Genomic DNA, 25,439 nt, shown 5'->3' on the forward strand with positions numbered 1-25,439 from the left:
TAAACTTGAAAAACTGAGCATAAGTCCTAATCAAAACACTACTTCGACAAATTATAAGAACACTGCCTGAGAAGTAGTTAAATTCAAGTAGCCTGGAGATTTGCAATAGAAAAGTATAGGAGTTCTAAACTTGACCAAGCTAATTACTAGCTATGTAACACTGGCTAGGTTATGAATACCTGATGTCAGTACTACTCTAGGCACTAGTGCTACAAAGCCTCTGGATCCAGGGCCTAATGGGAGAGATAATCACCGTACAAGGAAGTAATTAAATGAGTTTAGTGATCAATGCTAGGAAGAAAATAAGGGGGGATGGAAGGTAACCAACAGGTTAAAAAATTAAATGAAACAACATGTAAAAGCTCCTGGCATGGTTGTGAACATCTTGGCCCATAACTTAATCAAACCACAGAGATGAGAACTCTTACCGTACCTACCTGACAGAACATGAGCAGCAGGGTTTTGGAGAGGCAAAGGGCTGACACATAGGTATGGTAACTTTCTATCACTTTAATAAAATTAACATTCTTTAACACAGAAGGGAGAGAAGTTGCCAATTATCAGAATAGGACTCTAAACACAGAAGCAGAAAGGTTATTCAATGAATGCTTTGAAGAAATAATAAAATAGCCAAGTTATAGAATCAGTCTAAGTACCTGTCAGACAAATGGATAAAGAAAATGAGGTATATGTACATAATGGAGTTTTACTCCATCATAAAGAAAGAAATTGTATCATCTGCTGGTAGATGGAATTGGAGAACATCATGCTAAATGAAATAAACCAGATTAAGAAAGTCAAGAGTTGAGTGTTTTCTCTCCTATGTAGAAGCTAGAGAGGAAGAAAAAAAAAAAAGTAAAAAAATAATCTCAAGAAAACAGAACAACAGAGTAGAGGAAGCAGACTGAGAGGAGGGAAGAGAGAAAGGAACAGGAAAATACTAGGGAACAAAATGACCAAATTATGCTAGGTCCATGTACTACATATATTCATAAACCACAACAAATTCCACTTTTATATATAATTACAATGTACTAATAATAGAAGGGAGACCAGTAGTGCAGAGGAAGAGGATGGGGGAGGAGAAGGAGGAAAAGGAAAGTATTGGGGAATGAGAATGATCAAAGTATGTTGTGCATGTGCAAATAAGTCACAAGGAATCCCACTAAGTAAGTATAATTATAAAGCATCAACAAAAACTATAAAAAATTTAAAATTTTTAAAAACTTTAAGAAGAAATAATATATAGCAGAAGGTATTGATTTCTTTGCCACACAGATAATATCTAAGCAGTTAATTTTGATAGAATGGTACTCGAATTAAATTATATCCCAACTCAAGTATATTTTATGTTCGAACATATATGTTATATGTTTGAACATAAAATATAACATGCAACATATAACTGGGATACATGAATAATAACATTAGCTATCGCACTAGGCTCTAATGCATATCTGTCATCAATTGTATTAAACTGGTAATTTTATCACATATGTACTGAGGTATTATTCCAATAATGATAATCTAAAAAGAAAAATACCTAGACTTCACCTTTTGGCCCCAGAATTATAGTGAAAACCTGTCTTTCTTATAATAATACTAAGGTTCTTAATGCTTAGAGAACCAAGATAATTCTTTTCCAAAATACCTGGATGGAATTTCCACCAATGTATATCTACATATTTAAAAGAAATATATTCTACAAATCAGAATATAATAAAAACAAATCTTGGAAAAGGCTACATTTCAAAAGAAAACAGTTGTTTCTCAGGAGTAAACACTAACCCCAAATATCAAGACCACAAAAAACAAAGGTCTGATTTATCAAAGACAAATGTTCCAGAATAAAAAGTCTGTTTAGAAAAGTATTAATGAACCAGATATAGTGATATATACCTGTAGTTCCAGCTACTTGGGAAGCTGAGATTGAGAGGGCCACTTAAGCCTAGGAGCTCAAATCTAGCCTTAGCAACATAGTGAGACTCCATCTCAAAATAATATGAGTAAATTAAAAAAATGTTTTTCTTAATATTAAAAATATGAATCCATTAAAAAAGAAGGTCTTTAAAAGACAATGTTAGCACAGAATCAACTTTAAAAGCATAAAATGTCAGTTATACTCCGCTACTTTTTCTGGTAACCATTTTACATTACATAGCTAAAAGTTTGAACAATTAAACTGGAGAAAGAATGCTGAAAAATTAAGAGATTTACTGTAGAAGTGATTTTTTTTTTTTAAATAAATGTAACTGTGGTAGGTAGAACTCTAGAACTGTGTCCTGAAGATTTCTATCTGCTGATTATAATCCAGGTACTTCCCTGCAAATGGAATTAAGGTTACTAATCAACTGGCCTTAAAATAGGGAGTTCATCCTGAGTGCCCAATGTGATCACCTGAGTCCTTAAAAGCAGTTGAAAAAACAGAAGAGGCAGTCAGGAAGATGCAGCAGAAAGGGAAGGAGAGTTTAGTCCTGAAAAGGGTTTGACAAACTATTGGTGGCCCCTGATACAAGGACTAAAAGACAAAAGAGGCCTCTAAAAGCCAAGGGCGGCTCCAAGCTGATAGCCAGCAAGGAAACAGAAAACGGCCCCACTACCACAAGGAAGCAGATCTGAATGAGCTTGGAAGTAGATTCTTCCCCTTGCCTCCAGACCTGCTGACACCTGGATTTTCATCCAGTGAGACTCAAGCAGGATTTCTAAACTACAGAAACTGAGATAATACATCTCATATTGCCTAAAGCCTCTAAGTTTACAGTAATTTGGTACAGCAGCAATAGAAAGCTAATTTCATTCCTGTAAAATGAAATAACATTCACCTTAACCCTTGGCCAGAACACACCCACAAACACGAACACTCTCAATTCCTGGTTACAAGGAAAGAGATTCTTTCCACAAATAATTTTTAGATACTAATGTTTGGGTTTCTAAGAGAGAAACCCCCCCTCTTTCTCTGAAGTACTGAGGCCTGAACTCAGTACTACCACTGAGCTGCATCCCCAACCCTTTTTATTTATTTTGAGACAAGGTCTTGCTAAGTTGCCCAGGCTGGCCTCGAACACAGAATCCTCCTGCCTTGGCTTCCTAGCAGGGACAAAATTTTCAAAAATATATGTTTCAATTTTTGTTTTTTTCCAGTAATGGGGACTCAACTCAGGGGTGCTTTATCACTGAGGTACACCCCCAGCCCTTTTTATTTTTAGATAGGTTCTTGCTCAATTGCTTAGAGTCTCCCTAAGGTGCTAGAGCTGGCCTTAAACATGTGGTCCTCCTGCCTCAGCCTCCAGAGTAGATGGAATTTCAGGTGTAAACCACCACACCTGGCCATTTATTTGTTTGTGATAGGGACTGGGAGGCTGAGGCAGGAGGATTACAAATTCAAGGTCAGCATGGACAACCTGAGACCTTGTCTTTAAAAAACTAAAAAAGCCTGGGGATATAGCTCAGGAGTAGAGTGCCCTGGGTTTAATCCCCAATACTACCAAAAATAATTTTTAATGAAGTCTTTAACTTTCATTAAACCAAGACTTTTCTTTAAATAAGTATACTGAACAGGACTTTCCTGATGGAGCAGGGTCTATTTTGAACTAAACAATATCTGTGCTAGCCTACCAAAGGATGATTTCTTCAAATTCTAGTACTATACTATGGTGAAAAAAAATGACAGGTTTTAGACTCTTATAAATCTGGTTAGAATCCCAACACCATGTCTACACTAAGTCCCTGAACAAAGCACCAAACTTCTGCGTTCAGCCTCCTTTCCAACAAAAAAAGTTAAGAGAGGGTAAATGAGAGAATGACTTGATGTGTCCAGTCCTGAGAAGTGACTCCATGAAATGGGAGCATTATTATTATGTTCCTAAAGTGACCTCAGCCCACTGGATTTTATTGTTGTTTTACTCTTCCACTGCTCCTATTCAGCTGCTCTAGTTTTTCATCTAAGACAAAGTTAACAGGCTACAGCAAAGGCCTGAGGAGGGCTACCTGGTTTTGACCACGGAGTCAAAGTCTGCAGATCCTTTTTACACTGATTTTCTTCATGCTGTCCAAGGCCCTGCATTCTAAGTTCACAGCTGTACTGTGGGGGACAGAGCTACCACAATTTATTTCTCCAGATAAATGGTGTACTCTACAATAACTAATTGAATTGTTCAATAATTACTAGTAATATAAAAATATGATTATTTAACATATGACCACAGAGACCAAATTCCTCCCTCTTTTTTCTACGATGCACAAAAACGACATTTGTATCTAAATAAACAGTCAATGGAGAAGTGATTATTGCCTGCCCTCAATAGTTCATCCTTCTACACTCTGCGTTTATCTATATAAATCCATTTGAACTTCTCACCCGTAAAACTTCTATAATTAAAATAAATTATCTGAATGAAACCAATGAACTGAAAAAGCACACTTTGTTCCCATATTCTGTATGTTTTAATGTGTAACTCAGGTACATTTCAAGCAACAATAAAGCATACATTGTAAAATAAAGGGATTAAATGAGTATATATGCATATGCAAACATGCATATACATGGAAAAAATCTGCCTGTTTATATGTGCACAATTAAAAAATTTTTCTCAATTTGACATTTAAATTTAAAATTGATTTAGAGGGATGGAGTGAGGCTCAGTGGTACAGCACTTACTTAGCATGAGTGAGGCCCTGGGTTCCACCCCCAGCACAGCAAAACAAAACAAAACAAAATAAAAACTGATTTGGAAGTGTGTGGAAACAATGGTAAAATAAATACACCTTAAAGACTTCAAGTCATATACAAAATAATGGTAATTGTTAAATTCCTAATAATCACAATGTTAATGACTTCACTATGTGCTTAGAATTTTTAAAATTACAAAGTTAGAAAATGTATTCTCTTTAAAAAAATACAATATGTGACACTATTGAGTCTGGATAAACACATTTGAAGTAAGATCAATAAATTTTAATTGAAGTAGATGAAAACAAATTTCCAAGAGTGAAAATTGTCCACATAAAAAGACGTGATCTTCTTTCAGAAGATAGAATCTGGGGAGTACCAACAGGCAGATGCAGGTTTAGGACACGTACTAGCCACTCACATGCAGGTTGGAAAAGGAAAAGTTCTTGGAAATAGACTAATTAACTTAATTACCAGAGGATCTAAATGTCTATGAGGTAAGAGCTAACAACATAAACATATTTTAGCAAAAAACAATGAAGAACTTCAAGAGCAGAGGGAAAAGATAATTAAGGATTTGGCAGTGAGAGGAAGCAAGGGTAGGGATGGAGATAAAGTAGTTTGAAGTTTGTGAAAAACAATAAGATTCCCACCACACAAGTAATGTCCAAGCACCTGCCCTCCCTGATGCTGGAATTCAGGTTAAAACAGAATGACGAGAGAGTCCCTGGAATCCAGACACCAGGCACGGCTGAGGACCCGCTCAGTGTGAGATAACCAATGAAGTCAGGACCCAGAAGTCTACTTACAGATCAGTAAAACCATCCCACCCTCCTTCTCGGCCAGGCTCCCAGAATGATGGAGGCCAAGCTTGCCTCACCCACTCCCAGTCCCTATGGGAACTCTGAAGACTGTCTCTGAAGAAACTCAAGAGAAAAAAGACTAGGAACTGCTGACATTTCAGAGCCCAACTGAAGATCTGAGTTCCTGCAATCACACAACAATGAGGGCTACCAGTTGACAAGTCCTGATCCCAAACCAATCTTTGAGTTAGTTGTTTCTAATGCCTCATTCTTAAACATGGAATGACAACAGCATGGATAGATACTTGAGAAAAAGCTCCCTTTCAGAAGACAAAAGATCAAAACAAGCAGTAAAACATCTCTGAGTAAACAAAGTATGCTAAGAACAGCATACAACTTCAAAACACATTTATAAGTGATAGCCTCAGAAAGACACTGAATTCATACAATAAGTACAGGGTGTTCCAAAAAAAAAGCATGAACATGTTCTTGAACTGATGAAAATAATAATTTGAATAATTAACAGAAGGACTGGAAGATAAAATTGAAAAACTCTCCTTGAGAACAAATTAAAAAGAACTGCAAAATAAAAAGTATGGCAAGGAAGGAAGGGAAGAAGGAAAGGAGGATGACTGAGGAGGAGAGAGAGAAAGCGAAAGGAGGAAAAAGAGACACAGTCCAAAGTGTTCAGCTTCCATTTAGCAGGAATTCCAGCAGTACACACAAAAAAGGGGAAAAAAAGGAAAGAAATTATCAAAGCAATAGTAAGAAATTTTTAAAAATCTCAGACCAAAGGACAAGTTTCTAGACTAAAAAGATCCACCAAATAAATGGAAAATACACACACACAACACAGGCACATTAAGCATAAAATTCCAAAACATCATACTAAGACAGTTCTAAGATTTTCAGCAAAAAGAAATCAAGAGAAAGAAGCACTGAAATATTCAACAGCCACAATACTGGATAATTCAACAGCAACACAACAGGAAGGTCTTTAAAATTCTGGAGGATAAGCATGTCCAATTGAGAATGCCATATCTAGCCACACTACCAGTTAAGGGAGAAGGAAGAATAAAAATGTTTTCGATACACAATGTCGGAAGAAATATCTTTCAAGCTGGGCATGGTGGTGCCAGCCTGTAATCCCAGTGGCTCAGGAGGCTGAGGCAGGAAGATCACAAGTTCAAAGCCAGCCTCAGCAACTTAGTGAGGACCTAAGCAATTTAGCAAGATCCTGTCTCTAAATAAAATATAAGAAGGGCTGGAGATGTGGTTCAGGGGTTGAGGGACCACGGGTTCAATCTCCAGTACATACACACAAAAAAAAAATTAAAATAAGATATATCTTTCTTATTAAAAAAAATAAAAATAAGATATATCTTTAGAAAGCAGGAAATGTGTTCCCACCAAAATAGGTAATCAGAGTCAGACCTAGAACACAAAACAAGATAATTTTTTTAACACCCTGTTCTTATTTCATTAACAAGGAACTCTCAACACTGAATATCTTCCTATAACTATATTCAGAAGAGAGGAAGAGAGGTAAAAGCTAAACGTTATCTTCTGAAAAAAGTCATCAGATAACTGAAAAAAATACCAGGAAATAGCAATAAAAGCAGTCATTTAGAACTATGAAATAAAATATCAGAAGTCACTTGAAAAGTTGAAAGTAGATGCCTCTAGGACAGTGGGAGTTGGGGTGATCTTTGTTACTGTAAGCTTGGTGCACTGTTTACTTTTAAACCATATACACACGAGATAAAAACAAAGTTTAACAATGTATTAAAATAACAAAATATACAAATAAGAGTGTTTACGGAGTAAGTTCTAGCTTTAGCCAAGAGCCTTGGGGTCTTTGCTTTATCTTTTCTCTGAGAGATGCTGCTAGAATCTAAGTTGTGGGTGCTGCCACCACACTATTCTGGTAATGTCTGCGCCTCTGGGCTGAAGAATTGATGTAATGAAAGTATGAAAAATGACTATTGGCTAATTGACATTTCTAAGGACAAAAACTGTTAATGACTCAGAATCCTTCTAATCACAACAGCACATCACCCCCACTCAGAGACACAGAGACACCTACACATGCCCTTGCTGTCCTCCTCTTTTTTCCCCCCTTTCATTTCCCACCCCTCATTAGTTGGCCATAAATCTTGGGGGGGGGGGGGTACCAAGGGTTAAACTCAGGGGCATAACCACTGAACCACATCCCCAGCACTATTTTGTATTTTATTTAGAGTCAAGGTCTCACTGAGTTGCTTAGCACCTTGCTTTTGCTGAGGCTGGCTTTGAACTCTCAATCCTCCTGCCTCGGCCTCCCAAACCACTGGGATTATAGGCATGCTCTACTGTGCCAGGCTAGTTGGCCCTAATATTGACCTGAAGTATATCTGTCACATACAGTTAATTCTATTCTATAAGTTTTATGCTCCTGAGACTTCAAACCTTGCACCCTGTAGCATTTGCAGTCAAGAACAATTGAGTTAACATTCAATGACGTAATTTTTGCTGGTGTGTGTGGTTTTTATTTTGCTTTAAAATCTTCACCAGTGGTCTGTCTCTGAAGACAAGAACTAAGCTTAAGTCCATTCTCCTTGTTTCTCACATAAGAAAGCAGCTCAATCCATTTTCTTAGAGAATAAAATATATTTAGTCAGCAAACACCTAAATAGTTTTAAATACATAAATATTGTCCTAACTTGTGTTTTCATTGGCTCAGTGACAGAGTAAACAGAATTTTAAACACTATTTTCCTTTTTCCTTGCTAAGAAAAGCTCTTAACAGGTCAAGTTTTAAACTGGAAATGAGAAAGAGGGAGCAGAGTTTTCTCTGATAAGAAAGTTTACAGAGTATCACTGAAGTCACATTCTGTCAGGATTTTTTAAAATTTAAGAGTCAATAGGTTATACTGTATTCTCAAAATAACAAATACACAGAATTCACAGACTTCGTGGAAACTAAGAAAAAGAATGATAATTAGAAACCTAGGAAAAATTCATCTATTGAAAAAAAAGAAACCTGTGATGTCATTCATTTCCACAGAACTATCACATTATTTATTTTATAAAATAGGCTTTAGAAAAGAAGAAGATTCCATCCAAGATTATTTGGTCATTAGCTATGTTGTCAGGTTTCTAAGGTTCACAAAGTAATCCTATATAAAAAGAAGAGCTCTGGTCCTATATAAACCATCCAATAAAGTGATCAAAATACAACTAATTGGGCTGGGGAGATGGCTCAGCTGGTAGAGTGTTTGCCTCACAAGCACAAGGCCCTGAGTTCGATCCCCAGTCCTGCAAAAAAAAAAAATACAACTAATTATTGCCAAACAAGGTAGGGGATGCTCGTAACCCCAGCTACTCTGGGGACTAAGGGAGGAGGACCCTAAGTTTGAGGCCAGCCTGAGCAACCTCGCAAGACCCTGTCTCAAAATAAAATTTATAAAGTGGGGGGGCGGGGGGTGCTGGGGATATAGCATGCTCCTGGGTTCAATCCCCAGTACCACCCTGGAAGTCAGGTGGAGGACAGGGGTGGATACAATTTACTATTAACTCTAAGTGAATAGGAACACTACTAGAGACTGCTGTGGCTCAGTGGTGGAGCACTCACCTAGCACTTGTGAGGCACTGGGTTTGATCCTCAGCACCACATAAAAATAAATGAAATAAAGGTACTGTGTCCATCTACAACTAAAAAATTTATTTAAAAAAAAAAAAAAAAACACCACTAAATTCAAGTCAAGGAAATTCAGGCAGGTATGGTGGCACATATCTGTAATCCCAGGAGGATGAGGAAGGAGGATCACAAGTTAGAGACTAGCCTCAGTAAACTTAGTGAAACCCTGTTTCAAAATAAAAAGGACTAGGGAAACTGCTCAGTGGTTAAAGTGGCCCTGGGTTTAATACCAAAAAGAAGAAGGGTCGGGGGAGGGACAAGAAGATTCAATATCAAACTAGAATTGTGGTTTCTGTTGCCACATATTATAATGGAAGAAATATCAAAGCAAAATAATGAATAATAATTGCTTCCTATTTTTACTACCTTCATTTGGTAGATTAGTTTGCTCTTAAGGCTTAATACCATTGTGTGGGATTAAAAAAACGAATCACAGGAGACTAAAAGTTAAATTCAACAGACAATTCTAGCTATTATATTTAATATAAATACACTTACTCTTACAGCTACCTGAGATTCAATAGCTCTTAAGACTACTTTTTAAAAATGACCCTTGTTAAATTTTAAGAAAAGCAATACATTTTATCATAAAGTAAATATCAAATATCATTTTCATTTTCTTTCACTCTTAGATTATGATTTAGCATCTAAATCATATGATTTAGTATCAAAAAACATAACTTTTCCCCCCATGTAACATTCATACCATTTCAGGCAATAAGGGATGTCTTCAAACTCCTGCCAAATCACTATGAGTAAAATTAATTCATTTCAAATATATTACACCCACTAAAATGGAAAAAATAGAAAAGAATAAGTGCTGGCAAAGATGTAAGAGAAACTGGAACCCTGGAACTTTGCTTGTGGGAAGATAAAATGGTGCAGCCAATATAGAAGTTCTTCAAAAATTAAATACAGAATTACTATATGATCCAGCAATTCTACTTCTGGGTATATACTCAAAATAACTGAAAGCAGGGTTTAAAAGCGGTATCTCTAGACCTGCATTCACAACAGCATTATTCACAGCAGTCAAAGAAGCAATCTAAATGTCCATCATCACATGACTGAATAAACAAAACATAGTAGCTGAGTATGTGCTGCATAAAGACGTTCTGGTCAACTACAGGCCATATGTACAACAGTTCATATCATGTAGCCTAGGTGTGTAATAGGCTATATAAATATCTAGGCTTGTGCAAGCATACTTCATGATGTTTACCCAAAAACACTGCCTAAGGCCGCATTGCTCAGAATGTGTTCCCATTGCAAAGCAACATGACTGTGCATATAAAATGGTATATTATTCAGCCTTAAAAAGGAAATGCTAACACATACTACAACATGGTTGAACTTTGAAAACATACTAAGTAAAATAAGCCTGTCAAAAAGGAAAAATATTGTTATGATTCCACTGAAATGAGGTACCTAGAACAGTCACATTCACAGAAACAGAAGACTTAGAGTGTGGTTGCCAGGGGCTGGGGGAATGGAAGAATGGGGAGTTGTTTAATGGGTATAGTTTTAGTTTTGCCAGAAGATAAGAATTCTGTAGACAGATGGTAGTAATGGTTGGATAACAATGTGAAATGCTTACTGTTACTGAACTATACACATTTTAAATGGGTAAGACAATATATTTTATATACATTTTCATAATGAAAAAAATGACTATATGCCTAGGAACATGGTAACTGTCACTGTCACAAAGTTTATGTACCTAAAGGATGCTAGCCTGCATCATATCACTTAGCATTAACCTATACTCTCTAGCGTGAACTTCCACCCAACTATGCATTCCTTGGACATAAACTTTTATCTTTGTCCAATTTCATGAGGATAATCTATATACCCTTCCCTCCATGCACAGGTATGCGAATGTTGGACAGATTACATATGTTCTCATTACAATGCAGTTTAGCTTACATCTGTTCTCTAGTTTGCAATATATCTGCCCTGACTGACCTCACAGCTCTATAAATCTTTGAGGAAAGACAACTTCTTAACTAAGGAAACTACTTTTTCAGAGGTAAGCTGTCGCCTGACTCAGTATCTACCTTTAGATATTCCCTGCCTTCTACCTAGTTTCTGTTGACCTTTCAAGACGGGGTTTAGGGGGAATAATACATTTCTACTCTAATTGTTTTGCAATTTCAGACATTATCCATGCTTACAAAATGATCTAAAAAGCAAAAAGAAGTCTCAACATAGGACATTTAAAACTGCCTAGAAGTTTAAAAATATATGAATTTTAGATTCTAGGTTGGAGCCCTTTTTTGGGGGGTGCTGGGGATTGAACCCAGGGCCTTGTGCTTGCAAGCCAAGCACTCTACCAACTGAGCTACATCCCCAGCCCAATTTTAGATTCTAAATGAATCAATAATGTTTTCCACATTAAAATCCATATGGATATGTCAACTATTTTTGATTACAAGTGATTCATTTCTTTACCTGGCATGTCTGAGGACTAAGGAGAAATCAATTTGATAAGAGAAAAAAGGTAATTTGAATAATGCAGTGTAATGGAAAGATCACTGGACTCTGGATCAACTGTGTTCCAAGGTCAGCTCTGCTATGGCTTGGCTATGTGACCTGACTATAACCAGGGTGATAATTTGTCTTCAACAATGACAAAGGAAATATATACCAAAGACCTTACAGAGGTATTGGGAAGAAAACAACACACATGAAATGACTTAAGCCTCTGCTTTTTCAAAATACATTCCAAATTATTACAGACAATTTTTGAATTGTCTGGTGAGTGGTCTATACTAGAAAGTTCATTTATTGGGAAAGGAAGTTCACCGAGGAGCTGCACAGGCTTTATGTTAAATAAAGTAGGATTAGAGAAGAAGTCGATGTTAAGGTGCTCCTAACATATTCCAGATACTAACAACATGGCTGAAGAAACAAAGTATACATCATGATCACATCCTTTTTAGGTGGCAAGATGACTGATTAAACAGTATTATGGATTGATGGTTCTAGCTCTCAGTCGTCTTGTCATGAGACAGACAGTAAATGCTCTATAAATCAATCCTAAGAGATAGATCATATGGACTTTCAGGGTTTAACCCTTGTGATGGTGATTTTTCACCTTTAGCTTCAAAGACTTATCACAGCTGAGCGACAAGAAAGATAAGGAAAGAAAAGGTTTCTCAGAATTCTCTGTGACATATAGTGAGTATTTCATCTGCAAACTCTTTCAAACCATACAATAATTCTGTGAAGTATTGACATTCAGATTTTACAGATTAAAAAAAAAAAATGATTCTGAAAGACTGAGTACTATGCCCAGGACACAAAGCAAGCAGCAAGTTTAAGATTTGAATTCAAATCTGTTCTAACTAAAAAAACCTGAGATCTCTCAGTTCTACCATGGATGTGATCAGCATAGAGAGAGGAGAGAGGAAGAAGGCATTCTGGGTAGAAGGATCAAAATAAACCCAAGTTAGAAGAGGGTAAGCCTAGTCTGGCAGAAATGAGTGGGCTGGGGAGGGGGTACTTATAAAAAATAAAGTTAGAAGATAGATTATAAAGAGGTTAAGAATACAGACACAGCTAAGCAATGTGGGCTTGATCCTATGGGAAGTGGAAATTGTACCCTGGGAAGTACAGGATGAAACCAAGACATTTGGAAGGTGAACTTTAGCAGGGCAGAAGTGGACAGAAGAAAAAGTATGGCATAATGTAGGAAAAAATATTTAATATTTCAAGCACTTTAACACTTAAATAAGTATTATGCAACACATTTGTAAAAAAAATAATAATAATAACCAAACTATCTCAAGTGTATGGCACTTTCTTAAAATACATCTCCAGGCAGCTTTAAAAAAATGGTTACTGTGTCCTACCAATTCTTATGTAGGTCAGCAACCAATTCCACCTCCAAATGCATCCAAAAGAATACTCCTTGGTCAGAGGCCACATTTAAAAACTGAACAGCAGGACCAAGAAGGAAAAAAAAAAAACCAGATTCCAACTCACAAGCCCACTAAAGTAAAACAAATTGGCATTTAAGAAAAAAAAGAGTTCTATCCTCACATTTATAGAAGCACTCAAAACTTAAGAATTAATAAATTAAAGAATGACTTTCACATAACCCCAAATTTACTTTTTTACTGAAACAAATCTAAAGCTTCTACTTCTCACAAAAATCAATACAAAAAGCATCATTCTCACCATTTAAGGACCAAACTTCCTTTCTCTTTTATGGATCTAGAGGGTGTTGTTTGTTTTGAGGTCTGGACCGGTGAAATTTAGTGCTTTGGCAGCTCAAAAACAATCATCAAAATTCTCAAGTTCTCCATCTTATTCAACCTTTACCACAGGAAAACTCAACTGCATCCTGTAACCTAACACTGAGCTGCTTTAAGCCAAGGCTCCATATTGCTTAAACACACTTAAGAGCTGGTGTAAGATCACATTAAAACCTTTAGCCTATCAGATAGACAACAATAACCCACTTCACTAGCAAAGCACACGCAACACTGCCCTAGCCAGTTACTTAGTCAAAGACACTTCAACTCTTTTTGATCACTTTGCAAATGGGAAATGAGAGAGAATAAGAAAAAGTGAAGAAAATGTAGAGGGAAGAGTGCAGTGTGCTGGGGTTTTCAAAGGGATTATTATAAATGGAAGGGGCAAAGGGAGTGAACTGTAGAAAAAGTAATCATCTTTTCTGCAAAATACATGACATGGAGTAGATATCCTCCTACCCAGTGCCGCAACCCTAACTGCGAAATTTTCAGAAAGTCATTGAGCCTAAGGTTCTTGGGTATATAGGAAGATATATTGGGTATATATTGGGTATATACTTTTATATCTCATTTTCCTACAAAGGAAATGTGATACCTATGCCTAAGTACCAGGACATTTTAACTTACAGAGGGATGGATAAGCTTCTCAAAAATTACATTTGATTCTGCTGTCAAAGACATTTCCAGGCTACCAGACTTTGAAATAGCCTAGAGGCAAAGCATTAAAGTGAGTAGAACGATTGCTCGAAAGAAATAACCTTAAAAAAAAAAAAAGAAAAGAAAAAGAAGAAAAGTGTAGATGCTGAGGGTAATACTAAGGGGAAATACAATCATGTTATTTATCCAGGACGAGCCAAAGCCCTTACAAATAACTATTTTACAACTCTTAAAATCCTGGGCCTCTCTTTCAAAGCCCCAAACATTTGTCTTTACCAAAATGTCAATCTGCAAAGTCCAAACTCTAGAGATTGGTGACTGGCTGTCAGCAAAGACTTAAGAACCTGCTTATGCTAGAGTTGTATAAAATTTAAACCAAAGTAAATTCCTTCCAGACCTTAAAAGTAGTACTGACCGTGAATTCTTTTCCTGCACCCTAACGACCGGTCAAGCAGCCTTCCATGTAATCAAGGGAAAAGTCTGTGTTGTGTGAACTCCAAAACGTTATTACAGATCCATTAAATACAAGAAAACCTCTTTTTCTCTATTAAGCCATAAAGATAAATTTGGCCAACACCTTTCTTTAAAAAAAAAAAGTGGGGAGGAGCGCCCTGATGGGCCGTGTAGTCACGCGGTCCGGGAGAGCTGGGAGCCGGTCTGCAGCTCCGCTCCCCGAGGGCCCAGAAAAGCCCGCAAGACCCGAGCTCCCGGCCTGGCGATAAGGGCCGGACGAGGGCTCCCCACCCGACCCGACCCTGGAGTCGGGATCCTCTCCCAGGCGCCGGCCCGCACCTGCCGCCCCCAGGCCCTTTCTGTCAAGCACCAAAGCCGCGGGACTCACAGCTTCAGCCGCTCGTAAGTCGTCGCCGCCATCCTGCACCACCACCTCTTCCTCTCCGCTCCGCCGGCCCGACCCGCGCCTCACCACCGCCTCAGCTACAGCGCTACCGGTCACCCTGGCACCCGGGCCACCGCGCCCGCCTCACCCCACCCCTTTGCCGCCCCGCGGGAAAGAACGCAAGCGAACGGGAGGCGATGGGGGACAAACTAGTGCGTGAGTGGGAGCACGAGAGACACGCCCCCTGATGCGATGGATTGGAGTGCGCCGTAGAGCGCCGTGACGTAGCGTCAGTGGATTGGTGCAGCGTGTTCGTTGGGCAAGGCGGAGCTGGCCGCTCTGCGCTGGAGCCACGACACCCGACGCAGGGACCGAAATGGAGAACTGGTGCCAGGAAGCCTGTTGAAACTGCGTCAGCGGTAATCAGCTGCACAGTGAAAGCTCGGCTAGCACGGGCCAGTGGCGCAATGGATAACGCGTCTGACTACGGATCAGAAGATTCTAGGTTCGACTCCTGGCTGGCTCGGGGTGTGCTATTTTGCGACGTTTGCGTTTGTTGGAGGGCCCTTGGCAAAGATTATGACTAGAAAATGTGAAGGTCAAATGTCTTGAATTGTAAAGCTGCTTTGCCCATAGTACTCTATTTTAAGCTGTGTTTGGAACCTGGAGTTGTCTGAAATGGTTGGCAAATGGCAGAGCGCCCTCGTCTTAAGTGATGCACACGAGGAATCTGTAAAATGGAGTGCCTTTAAAAAAGCAGTTGGGTGGTTTGGAGTGAGGGGCTTGCAGGTTACCTACCGATGACGCAAAAGCGCATTTTAGGATACCCGTTCTCCCCAGGGAGCAGAAACCCCCCTGCCGAAGTGAGAGGAGTTGCTGCACGGGTTTACCAAGGTGGTGGGCTCCCGTTCTGCGCGCGCGGAGGAGGAACTGCCGCAGTGCGTTGCGGGCGGTGGTGAGGGTCTGCAAAGCTCGCCGAGTGTCTGCAAAGCTCGCCGAGTCTCCGACCCTGGCGCCTGCGACCTTCGACCCCAAAACCAATCTGGTTCCTAAACTCAGTCGGGAAAATTTTAAACCTCAGTGATTTTACCGTGAGAAGCCCCCAGGTAATCCAGTATATTACCCCTTGTTTTACAGGTTCCGAGATGCAAGACCTGAGAAGGCCAAAACGTTTGCAGCAGAAAGGAGCCTTGAACCCCAGGAGTGTCTGTCCTGAACACTTACTATGAACCAATTACTCCATGATCAATTAATTTTTCCCAAACAACGTCCCCCCCCCCCGAAGGAAATTATACAAGAATTGTAAAATACAGAAAAATATTGAGAATAAAAAGAAAATGGGGACTGGAGATGTAGCTCAGTGTGCAGTGCCTGCTTAGGCATACATGCAAGGCACTGGGTTCATCTCCAGCACCAAAAATAAATAAAGCGAAGTCCCACTCTATGATTATTACTATTAACATTATCGGTCGCACTTTAATAGGGATTTACCTACACGTTTGTCTGTTTGCCGCCCCCCCCCACCACTCCCCCACCGTCTTTGTGTCCTTTAGCTTTTTGTCTGAGACTTAAAGTCATTAAATAGTCTTTGAAGATGTTCTATCAAATTACTAAATATTTTAGGAATGTGGGTTGTTGCCAGCCTAACACTTTTTTTTTTAAGCATTCAGTGAAGTTTATACGTCAGTTGGTAGCATTCATCTCTATGAAGAATGGAAAAAAAATCAAGGAGTAAAGCCAAGCCAGCTATGCACTGTCTGCTGCAATTTCTCTCACTTTTTTTCTCTTTAATACTTATTTGGAGTTTCTTGTGTTAAGTAATGCTCTGTGTGTTAGATCTGACATGCCCTTGAATCTCTACAATACGATTAGGGAGGTTCTAGTAATTCATAAAGGCCTATTACAAGGGACAAACCAACAGGAAGTGAGATCCCTTCCCAAGGTGTTGGCATCATCCTCTATCCCAGCCTTTCTTCTCTGAATCTTCTCTGGTTTGGAAAATAATTTCTGAGGAAGGGCTAGTCAGCTGGAGCTGACTTTTTTATAAAAGAGGATTTATTAGATTGGTTTACATGATCAAAAGCTGGATAGTCCCAAATGGCCTGCACACCAGGGAGCCAGAGGAACCAGTTAGCTTAACACTTTATAATAAAGAAACTGTGTTGGATTATTTCTATGTCTTATAAATTTCTCTTTTTTTTTTTTTTTTTGGTACTGGGGATCAAACTCAGGGCTTTGTAAGCACTCTACCAGCTGAGCTATCTCCCCAGCCCCCATCTATGTCTTATAAATTTCTCGATGGAATAACCAGGTGAACATTTTTAAGATCCATTTCATGGGCATTTTAAAGATTTTTGGTACATATTTTCAAATTGCCCTCTGGAAATATTAAACCAATACACACTTCAATCAACAGCATCTATTTCCATGCATGCTAACCAACACTGGATTATTTTATTTTTATGTATGTAAATTGGATAGCTGCATAAAATAAAATGGATATATATTGAATTATAATTTGCAATTTTCAAAATTGAAAAATGGAACTTCCTTTACATTATTATTTTCTTAATTTTTTTCTTGAAAATTTGGCTTTTTAATGTAATAAGGATTTTAACTGTGACTATCAAACACATTACAATCTTTTTGCCAGTTTATCATTTATCTTTTTCTTATAATATTTTTAACCTAATTTTTGCTTTTATATATTCAAATTTACTAAATATATTGCTTCTATCATCACATTTTAGAATTTTTGTTTGTATTACTTTTGGGGGAGAAGGTACTGAGGTTTGAACTCAACGACTGAGCCACATCCCCAGCCCTATTTTGTATTTTATTTAGAGACAGGGCTCACTGAGTTGCTTAGCACCTCACTGCTGCTGAGGCTGGCTTTGAGATCCATCTGCCTCAGCCTCCCAGGCTGCTGGGATTACAGGCCCCACTGTATTTTTTCCTATTTAATCCATTTCTAATTTACTTTGTTGACCATCCCTGATGTCTATTGTCTTAAAAACTTATCACACCTAACTGAGCAATTACTTCATGCCAGATACTGCTCTAAGCCCTTTTATTTGGACCAATTCAATCAATCCTTATAGCAATCTCATAAATTCAGTTATCCTCTTTTGCTTTTTTTCTTTTTTTGGTACCAGGGATCGAACCCAGGGGCACTTAACCACTGAGCCATATCCCCAAACCCTTTTTATTTTATATTTTGAAACAGGGTCTTTCTAAGTTGCTTAGGGCCTCTCTAAGTTGCTGAGGCTGACTTAGAACTTATGATTGTTATCCCCACTTTTACACAAGAGGGAACTAAATTTGCTTAAGGTTATTGAACAATTAATTGGTGAAAACAGTTATAGTCTGGGCTCTTGACCCCAAGGCTCTCCTGCCCTAGGGGTCACTGTACCTAACAGGGCACCCCATGAGTAGGCTCAGGTCCATGGATGGCAGTCACATACTACTATCCCCCACTCACTGGTCATCAGAAGACGTGACCTCTAGTCCTATCGATGCTTCTACTCACCAGTTCTGGGCTTCTGGACAAGCTGCAGATAATCTGGCACCGTCCTGATTATCTCTATAGTTGACTTCTTGTCTAATTCCCACTTATAGACCTTGGATCTGTTTTGTCTTGTGGAGTCTGCCTTCATGCCAAATCCCTAAGTTCCCTCATTTTTCATTCCTGCACAGGCCTGTTGTGCCCACGGCCACTTTCCCCAAGTACTTGGATCAGTTGAAGGAGTGTATGTGTGAGAGAGAGACGAGGTGGCAGCAGTGTTTCCAGCTGCCTTACATGCTTCAAGGTAGCCACACAACCTGGGCTTCCCCTGAAAGGGTCCTACACCTGGGGATGTCACATGTCCAAGACCTTCTCCTGAACCAGACCTCTTGGCTTTTTTTTTTTCCCACCCACCAAGGCATGACATCTGACTTTTTTTGTATACCCAGATTCTAATCATATTTACTATATGTAGTGCATTTCGGTTTTCAATCCAGGGAAAATGCAAACTTTAAACAATGCTTGAAGAAAAGGCACCTAATATAATATCCTAGGGATTCTTTCATTTCTTTCCTAAAAAAATATATTTTCTGTAGGAGTCTGAATAATGCTCCCACCAAGATGTCCATGTCCTAATCCCCAGGATCTGCGAATATCTTATCCAATAAAGCAAAGGGGGGTTTTGGATTAAGGATCATGAGACAGTAAGATTATTTGGGATTATTTGGGTACGGCCAACGTAATGAGAAAGATCATTATGATAAGGAGGGGGTGGGGATCAGAAGTGAGTTACAGAGCTGGAGCGGTGTCACCACAAGCCCAGAAATATGGCGGTCTCCAGAAGCTGGAGATGGGCAATGAGTGCATTTTCCCCTAGTGCCTCTGGAAGAAATGCAGAGCTACTGACAACCTTGATGTGAACCCAAGGACCCATTTCTCCAGCATTTTAACCAGTTTGTGCTATCTTAAGTCACTGAGTTTGAGGGAAGTCTCTACAGCAGCAACTGGAAAACAATGCCAATTCCAACGGCAGTAATAGGATCCTCCTCAGCCTCATGAGATTTTATGGACTGTGGCTTTAATGAATAAATACACAGAAGCACGATTGATTCCCCTGAGACACAGTGGTCAAGATAGTCCCCTCTGCATGAAGCTGCTGAGGATGGAATAGTGGTCCTGCTATGTACTGAGCACTCACTGAAGAGTTATTTCACCTTCCATGTCTCCACTGTCTATAAAATAAGGGATGATAGAGAATATAGGGTCTTTAAAATAACATCAGGGACATGGTCAGCACAATCAGTGTCAGCTATTACTGTTGCAATTATGGGAATTAGAACCAGACCAGATTTCCCTAGTGCTTCAGGCCCCAAATGCCTGAGGCTAGTTCATACTTGCTCATGATCATCTTCTCCCAACTCTGGGGGGGTTCTAGGGCGCCACGTTGGTAGAATGAAATTAGGTGGGACAGGAGCATTTGCATCATAGAAATCAGCACACACTCCCTGTCGAGGCCTTTCAGACTTCTTCCCCGCCCCACAAAGAGAAGCTGGCTGACTAGTACACCACAGCCTTGGCCCACCTTTTCCCCTGACTTATATTTTCATCTCTCATTCCATTAAGTGGCAAGTGCCTACATCATCTCCCAGCCCCAAGGACTCCAACCATACACTTGGTCCCATCACTGTACAAGTCCCACCTCCCTGCACGTGGCTGCTTTAAACCTAGAGGGCTATTCATCTCTAGGATCCTTTGGTCATAACCTCAGAGAAATAGCAGCAACACATGTCCAATGAGGGAAAAGAAGTGACCACCATCATAGCAGGACTTTAAAAGGTGGTAATGTTCAGATAACTGCTTAAGTTAATAAGTTAAACTGCTGATTCCTGGGATATGATTCTCCAAAGCCTTTCAGATTTTTACACTAATCTTGTGAGCATAAGCACTGACAGCCTTAGATCCGGACTAACATCAAGGATGTTAGTACAGTGAACAGTTGTGGATGATCGTGTCTCTTTCCAAAGCAAAGATCAGGTAGACTCAGTGCCCACTATAAAAGATAGGGGTTCCTAAGCATGTGGTGTCCCTTGTAATGCAGCCATCACATGTGCAGGTACTGTCTGATCCTCTCCAGAGAGGCTATAGGAAATTGGGCTCAGTAAACAATCCCAAATGCTGGTAATCAGGCTACTACTCTTGCTGTTAGCAATAAGCTGTCCTTTGTCCCTGATCTGCAAGTTCTGTGACTTCTGCCAGGATCCATGAAACCATGGCATGTTCATTTATTAGCTTTTAAGAAGGGTAAAATCACAGACCCTTGAAACGCATGTGTTAACTTGAAGAATCCAGAGTTCGAAAAGAGGACAAAACCCGGGTGTAAAAACACTGTTAGATTATTCCACACACAGAAAAGATCCAGTGAACACTGCTATGTTAGACAACACTTTAATAGCCTACAAAATGATTCAGTTTTATCATTGCAATACTTTGAATAATTTTATAATGAAAGACACAAAGAGGAAAATAATTTCCCTATACAGCAAAACTTTCATAACTATATGGAGATTTCCCACATCTGTCCAGTTTTGGCTCAGAACAAAAGATATCTAGTACATTTTACTCATTTTCTTTTTCTGTTACTTTAAAGTTACTTCAAATACTAACTAGGAAATTAGGACTGATTCTTTTTTTTTTTTGGTACTGGGGATTGAACCCAGGGTATGTAACCACTGAGTCACATTCCCAACCTTTTTTTGTACTTTATATTTAGAGACAAGGTCTCGCTGAGTTGCTTAGGGCCTCACTAAATTGCTAATGCTGGCTTTGAACTCGTGATTCTCCTGCCTCGGTCTCCAGAGCTGCTGGGATACAGGTATGTACCACCATGCCTGGCTTCTTAGGACTGATTCTTAGCAAAGGAAAGTACAAAAATAATTTGGTTTCCTGGCAGACCATATTTTAATAAGTGCCTCCAGCAACCGCTGTTTGGTGTAGCGTTCCACACACTTTCTCTGCAAGGGACTAGCAGCCTTACTCACACAAGCACAGGAATGGCACACAAGAGCAGCCTTTAGTGGAACGCAGTGGACTGTGAATTCTGAGCAACTCTCTCAAGTCCTCCCAATCCTGCTTTTCATCCGTGTGACTCAGGACCCAGAAACAAGGCAATGACAGCACTTGAAGATGATCAGAGTGCCCTGGTTCTTCTATCTGCCACCCAGGACTCAAAAGCAGAATCTCAGAGGTTCTCAGCAGCAGGAGAGCACACTCAGATATTAATAATTGAGAAGTGGAGAGTCCTGCCTGCTGCCATGTGCAGGGAACAACCTGGCTGAGAATGAGTGCCCTTATGCAGTAAGAGGTAAACAAAGCAGATGATCATGAGCAGGAGAAACAGTGAATGAGAGAGAATCCTTACATGACAGACCAAACTGGGTTATCAGATTTTTTTAGATCACCCAGGTTGCTTTTGAATGATTCAAGCTCACAGGAGGAAAAAAAGAGAGGAACATGAGATGGTGCAAAAAAAAAAAAAAAAAAAAAAAAAAAAAAAAAAAAAAAATCTTAAGGCAAAATGACACAAGAGAGAAGGATGGAGGCTCACTCTGGGGTCTGGGATCAGGACTTCATCTTCCTTGTTTTGTCTAAAATCCAAGAACTGTTCAGGAAACTACAAAAGGCTATTTTCTCTAACATTCAAAACAAATGTATTCATCCTGTTTTCTTCCTATATGCCCATAAATACAACTCCATTACAGTTCTATTTGGCTAATAATTTATGTAACTTTTAAAATACCAGATAGGCAAACATCTCTTCATGGCTTTCATGCAAGGGCCTGAGGTGGAGACAGACAAGACTAATTCACTACCCAGTGCCCTTTCCAGAGAAATGGACAATCAGAGAAGTCCACTGCTAGGATTTCTAGGACATCTGGAAATTTCTTTATTGTACTTTTTCCGCAACATAATATGTACTTGCAAATACATCTGAAATACCTCTATCAAGGTCACTTTAAAAAAATTTCATTCAAAATATTAATCGGAGAGTTTTAATCTAATTATTCAATAGGCAAACAAATCCCTGCTAGTTCTGATAGTGATTCCAACAGAATTTTCTTCACTCTGCTTGGCTCAAAAGTGGAACAAAGGTGTGTTGACAAGGCCAACATTACTAAGCTGACGCATGCAGCCAGGTTAAGACCCAGTGGTTAGCTGTGTTCCCCACCAGCCTTGCCAAAGCCAAGCTGGATGGCTTGTTCAGAAGACAATGTCCCAGCCTCTGGGTCCACACCACAACCCCACATTCATGGGCTTTTAGGAGGTTCAGCCTGGGAACAGGAACTGAGGCGTGTCATCTGGTCAAAGGAAATGGAAAAGATAATGAATGCATAGTGCCGATTCTGTGCTTCTCACCGACAATGGCTGCCAGTGAGTCCAAACATGGCCCACAGGTAGAGCCAGGCCTGGTGGAAAGTCTGCATTCACTTGTGCCAGCAATGGCACTGACCACTTTTCACAGTCCACTCCAGGTGTGAGGACAGGACTCTGTAGAGTCCAGAGGCCAGAGCCATGGCCTGGTCTGGCTGGAAGCAGTGAGACACCCAGCACTCTGTCACAGAAGAGAACAATGACAACCAGTATTTTTGTATTATTTGTTTCGTTTTTCTTTTTAGCTTCTCCCATTCAAATTATCCTCTGGCCTCAGCGGTGTGACTTGGAGGACAAATTTTGCCTTTTCAGGTGATCTTGAAATCTTGCCAGCATGTGGTCCTCGTTCAGCCTTCACCACCCAGGAGCCAGTATGCTGAAATGCATATGGGTAGTGGCCAAATTTCCATCAGATCTATTCCCAGCTGCTACTTAGTTATGCTTATGCTACCCTGACCAACTGGAGTCTGACAGGTGAAGCCAGCGATTCCTAACACACCCAAGGAGGTATCCCAGTCCATTGTGATTGCCAAATCCCTCCTGAAAATGCAATTTGGTGAAGCTCTATCTGTGAGGTATTTTGTGTGTGTGGAAGACTCAAAGTGGACAGAAACAATTAAAAGAAAAAAAAATAGGCCAAAGCAGAGTACCTTATGTTGGTTTCTTCAAACATCACATCTGCCAAGAAGTGGGCAAGGGTGAAACCTCTGAAGTGAATAACTCACCCCCCAGGCACTGCCTGCGGCCCGGCTTACAGATCTCACACACACACAAACTCTCCTTGTTTCTAAGGAGCTCTCCCTCTGCATGTGGGCAGGACTTTCAAAAAGGCCATCATTAAATTAGCTAAAACAGGTGCCAGAGATGTCTCCACATGGGATCCAGAGACTTGCCCTGCAGGAGTGGCTCCAGAGTCACAGACCTCAAGAGCTCCAAGAAAAACAGCACAAACAGGTGGGAAGAGAGTCCTGGTGCCTGCACCAAGGTCTCCTCCCAAAGCACACTTCACAAGGACGGGGGCCAACACCACGCCCTGCCTCAGGAGAGAAGACTGGAGGGGCACTGTACGCAATCAGAGCCCGAGGAGGAGCCTGGGCTCAGGTGTCTGGAATCTTGGCCCTGGTGGTCCAAGCAAATGCTTCCCAGGACACAAAGCCCGGATTAGAGCTTCTCTTGCCATAATGCGATTAAAGTCTGCAGCCACTCCCGGAAGTACTGAAGCTGGGTGGAAAGCAGCCTTACATCATGCCTTGAGGGTGCGTGGGTATGAAGGGGTGTTTGGGTGAAGGTATTTTCCTAAAAGAGGGGAGGGGCTGAACTTGGCTGGTGAGCTGTCACTTCAGGGCATACTGGGAATGCGATCAATGCAAAACTCTCCCACTGAAGTGGGAACTGTTGGCATGCACACACTGGAGTGACTTCCTGAGTCACCTGATGAGGACGTGGCAATGGAGAAAAGCACTTGGAAAATACATACACCAGACAGGCAGGGCACCTCCCTGGTTAAAGAAGGGAACCCCACACCTGCAGGAACTCGCCACTTGCTCTCCTCTTCCTCTACCCCAACTCCACCCCAGGGGCCACCAGAAGTAAAAGGCAGATGTCTCCTTTGGCAGCCTGGCCCCTCAATCCCACCAGGAGTTCTGGAAGTGACTGGCTAGAAGTGGTGCTGGTGGAGGGCTGCAGACGAGGGGCCTTTATCCAGCCTCTTGACATGGCAGGAGTGACAGAACAGGTGGTCTTCCAGTGGGTAGCAGCGGTGACCATCTTCATCATTGAGCTCCAGACCACAGTCCTGGGGGGTGGGGGTGGGAGCAAGAATGTTCAGCAGAAGAACAATACAGGCTGCAAGGCTCACATATGGCCACAATCCCCGAAGGCAGCAGTGGATGCCGTGTCCGTACACCCCTCCCAGTGAATGCCCCTGGTACCCGGCACTATGGAGCACCTGAACCGGGGCTGGCTGGAAAGGAGATGTGCTGCCAGATCAAATGCACACCAGATTTCCAAGACTCAGGAAGAAAAGAGGATGGAAAAATATCTCGTGAATAACTTTTTATACTGACTACATATTGAAATGGTAATGTTTTGGACCCACTAGCTTGAATAAAATAATTGATCCCAGAGCTGGTGATATGGCTCAGTGGTAAGAGTGCTTGCCTAGCAAGCATGAGGCCCTGGATTTGATCCCCAATACTGGCTGCCACCCCCCCCCCCCGAAAAAACTGATCTTATTTATTTCTTTTGACATTTTAAATGTGGCTACTGGGAAACGGGAAGTGATATATCCAACTTGAATTTGTGGCACTTACACCTCTACTGGACAGTGCTGGTCTGGGATGTACAGAGAGCACGGCTGAGCAGACATCTTCACCCTCTTCTCCAGGGACTGGGGGTACCATCGGCCAGGAGTCCCACCTACTCCTTCAGTTCTTCAGTATGTGTCACCTATCCTCCCTGCCCTCCCCAACTACAACATCACAAAATGCACCTGATCTCCTGTGGGGGAATCCGCTCAACCGTGGTGGAAATTCCACTGTCGCCTCACAGGGTCTGGTGAGGGGAGACCTCTGGCTTCCCTGGCAATCATGAGGCTCACTAG

The 25,439-nt window shown here is 40.5% G+C and overlaps 2 protein-coding genes, 1 long non-coding RNA gene and 1 other non-coding gene across 4 annotated transcripts in view; 2 read left to right on the plus strand and 2 right to left on the minus strand.

Moving 5' to 3' along the window:
• The window catches only part of Sacm1l (SAC1 like phosphatidylinositide phosphatase), a 53,434-nt gene extending 38,366 nt beyond the window's left edge, over positions 1–15,068 (minus strand). Inside the window, exon 1 of the mRNA XM_047530603.1 lies at positions 14,908–15,068. Within this exon, the coding sequence (XP_047386559.1) occupies positions 14,908–14,939 (32 nt within the window). The 5' untranslated portion in view covers positions 14,940–15,068. The remainder of the gene's footprint in view (positions 1–14,907) is intronic.
• On the plus strand, positions 14,712–16,212 carry LOC124968327 (uncharacterized). The gene is made up of 2 exons (XR_007105674.1): positions 14,712–15,409; positions 16,042–16,212. It is a non-coding gene; the product is annotated as an uncharacterized LOC124968327 (long non-coding RNA).
• On the plus strand, positions 15,358–15,430 carry Trnar-acg (transfer RNA arginine (anticodon ACG)). The gene has a single exon. It is a non-coding gene; the product is annotated as a tRNA-Arg (tRNA).
• A 4,626-nt stretch (positions 16,213–20,838) lies between the features above and the next one.
• The window catches only part of Limd1 (LIM domain containing 1), a 58,342-nt gene continuing 53,741 nt past the window's right edge, over positions 20,839–25,439 (minus strand). Inside the window, exon 8 of the mRNA XM_047531748.1 lies at positions 20,839–24,632. Within this exon, the coding sequence (XP_047387704.1) occupies positions 24,495–24,632 (138 nt within the window). The 3' untranslated portion in view covers positions 20,839–24,494. The remainder of the gene's footprint in view (positions 24,633–25,439) is intronic.

The sequence above is a fragment of the Sciurus carolinensis genome, chromosome 17, assembly GCF_902686445.1.
Source record: "Sciurus carolinensis chromosome 17, mSciCar1.2, whole genome shotgun sequence".
Lineage (NCBI taxonomy): Eukaryota > Metazoa > Chordata > Mammalia > Rodentia > Sciuridae > Sciurus > Sciurus carolinensis.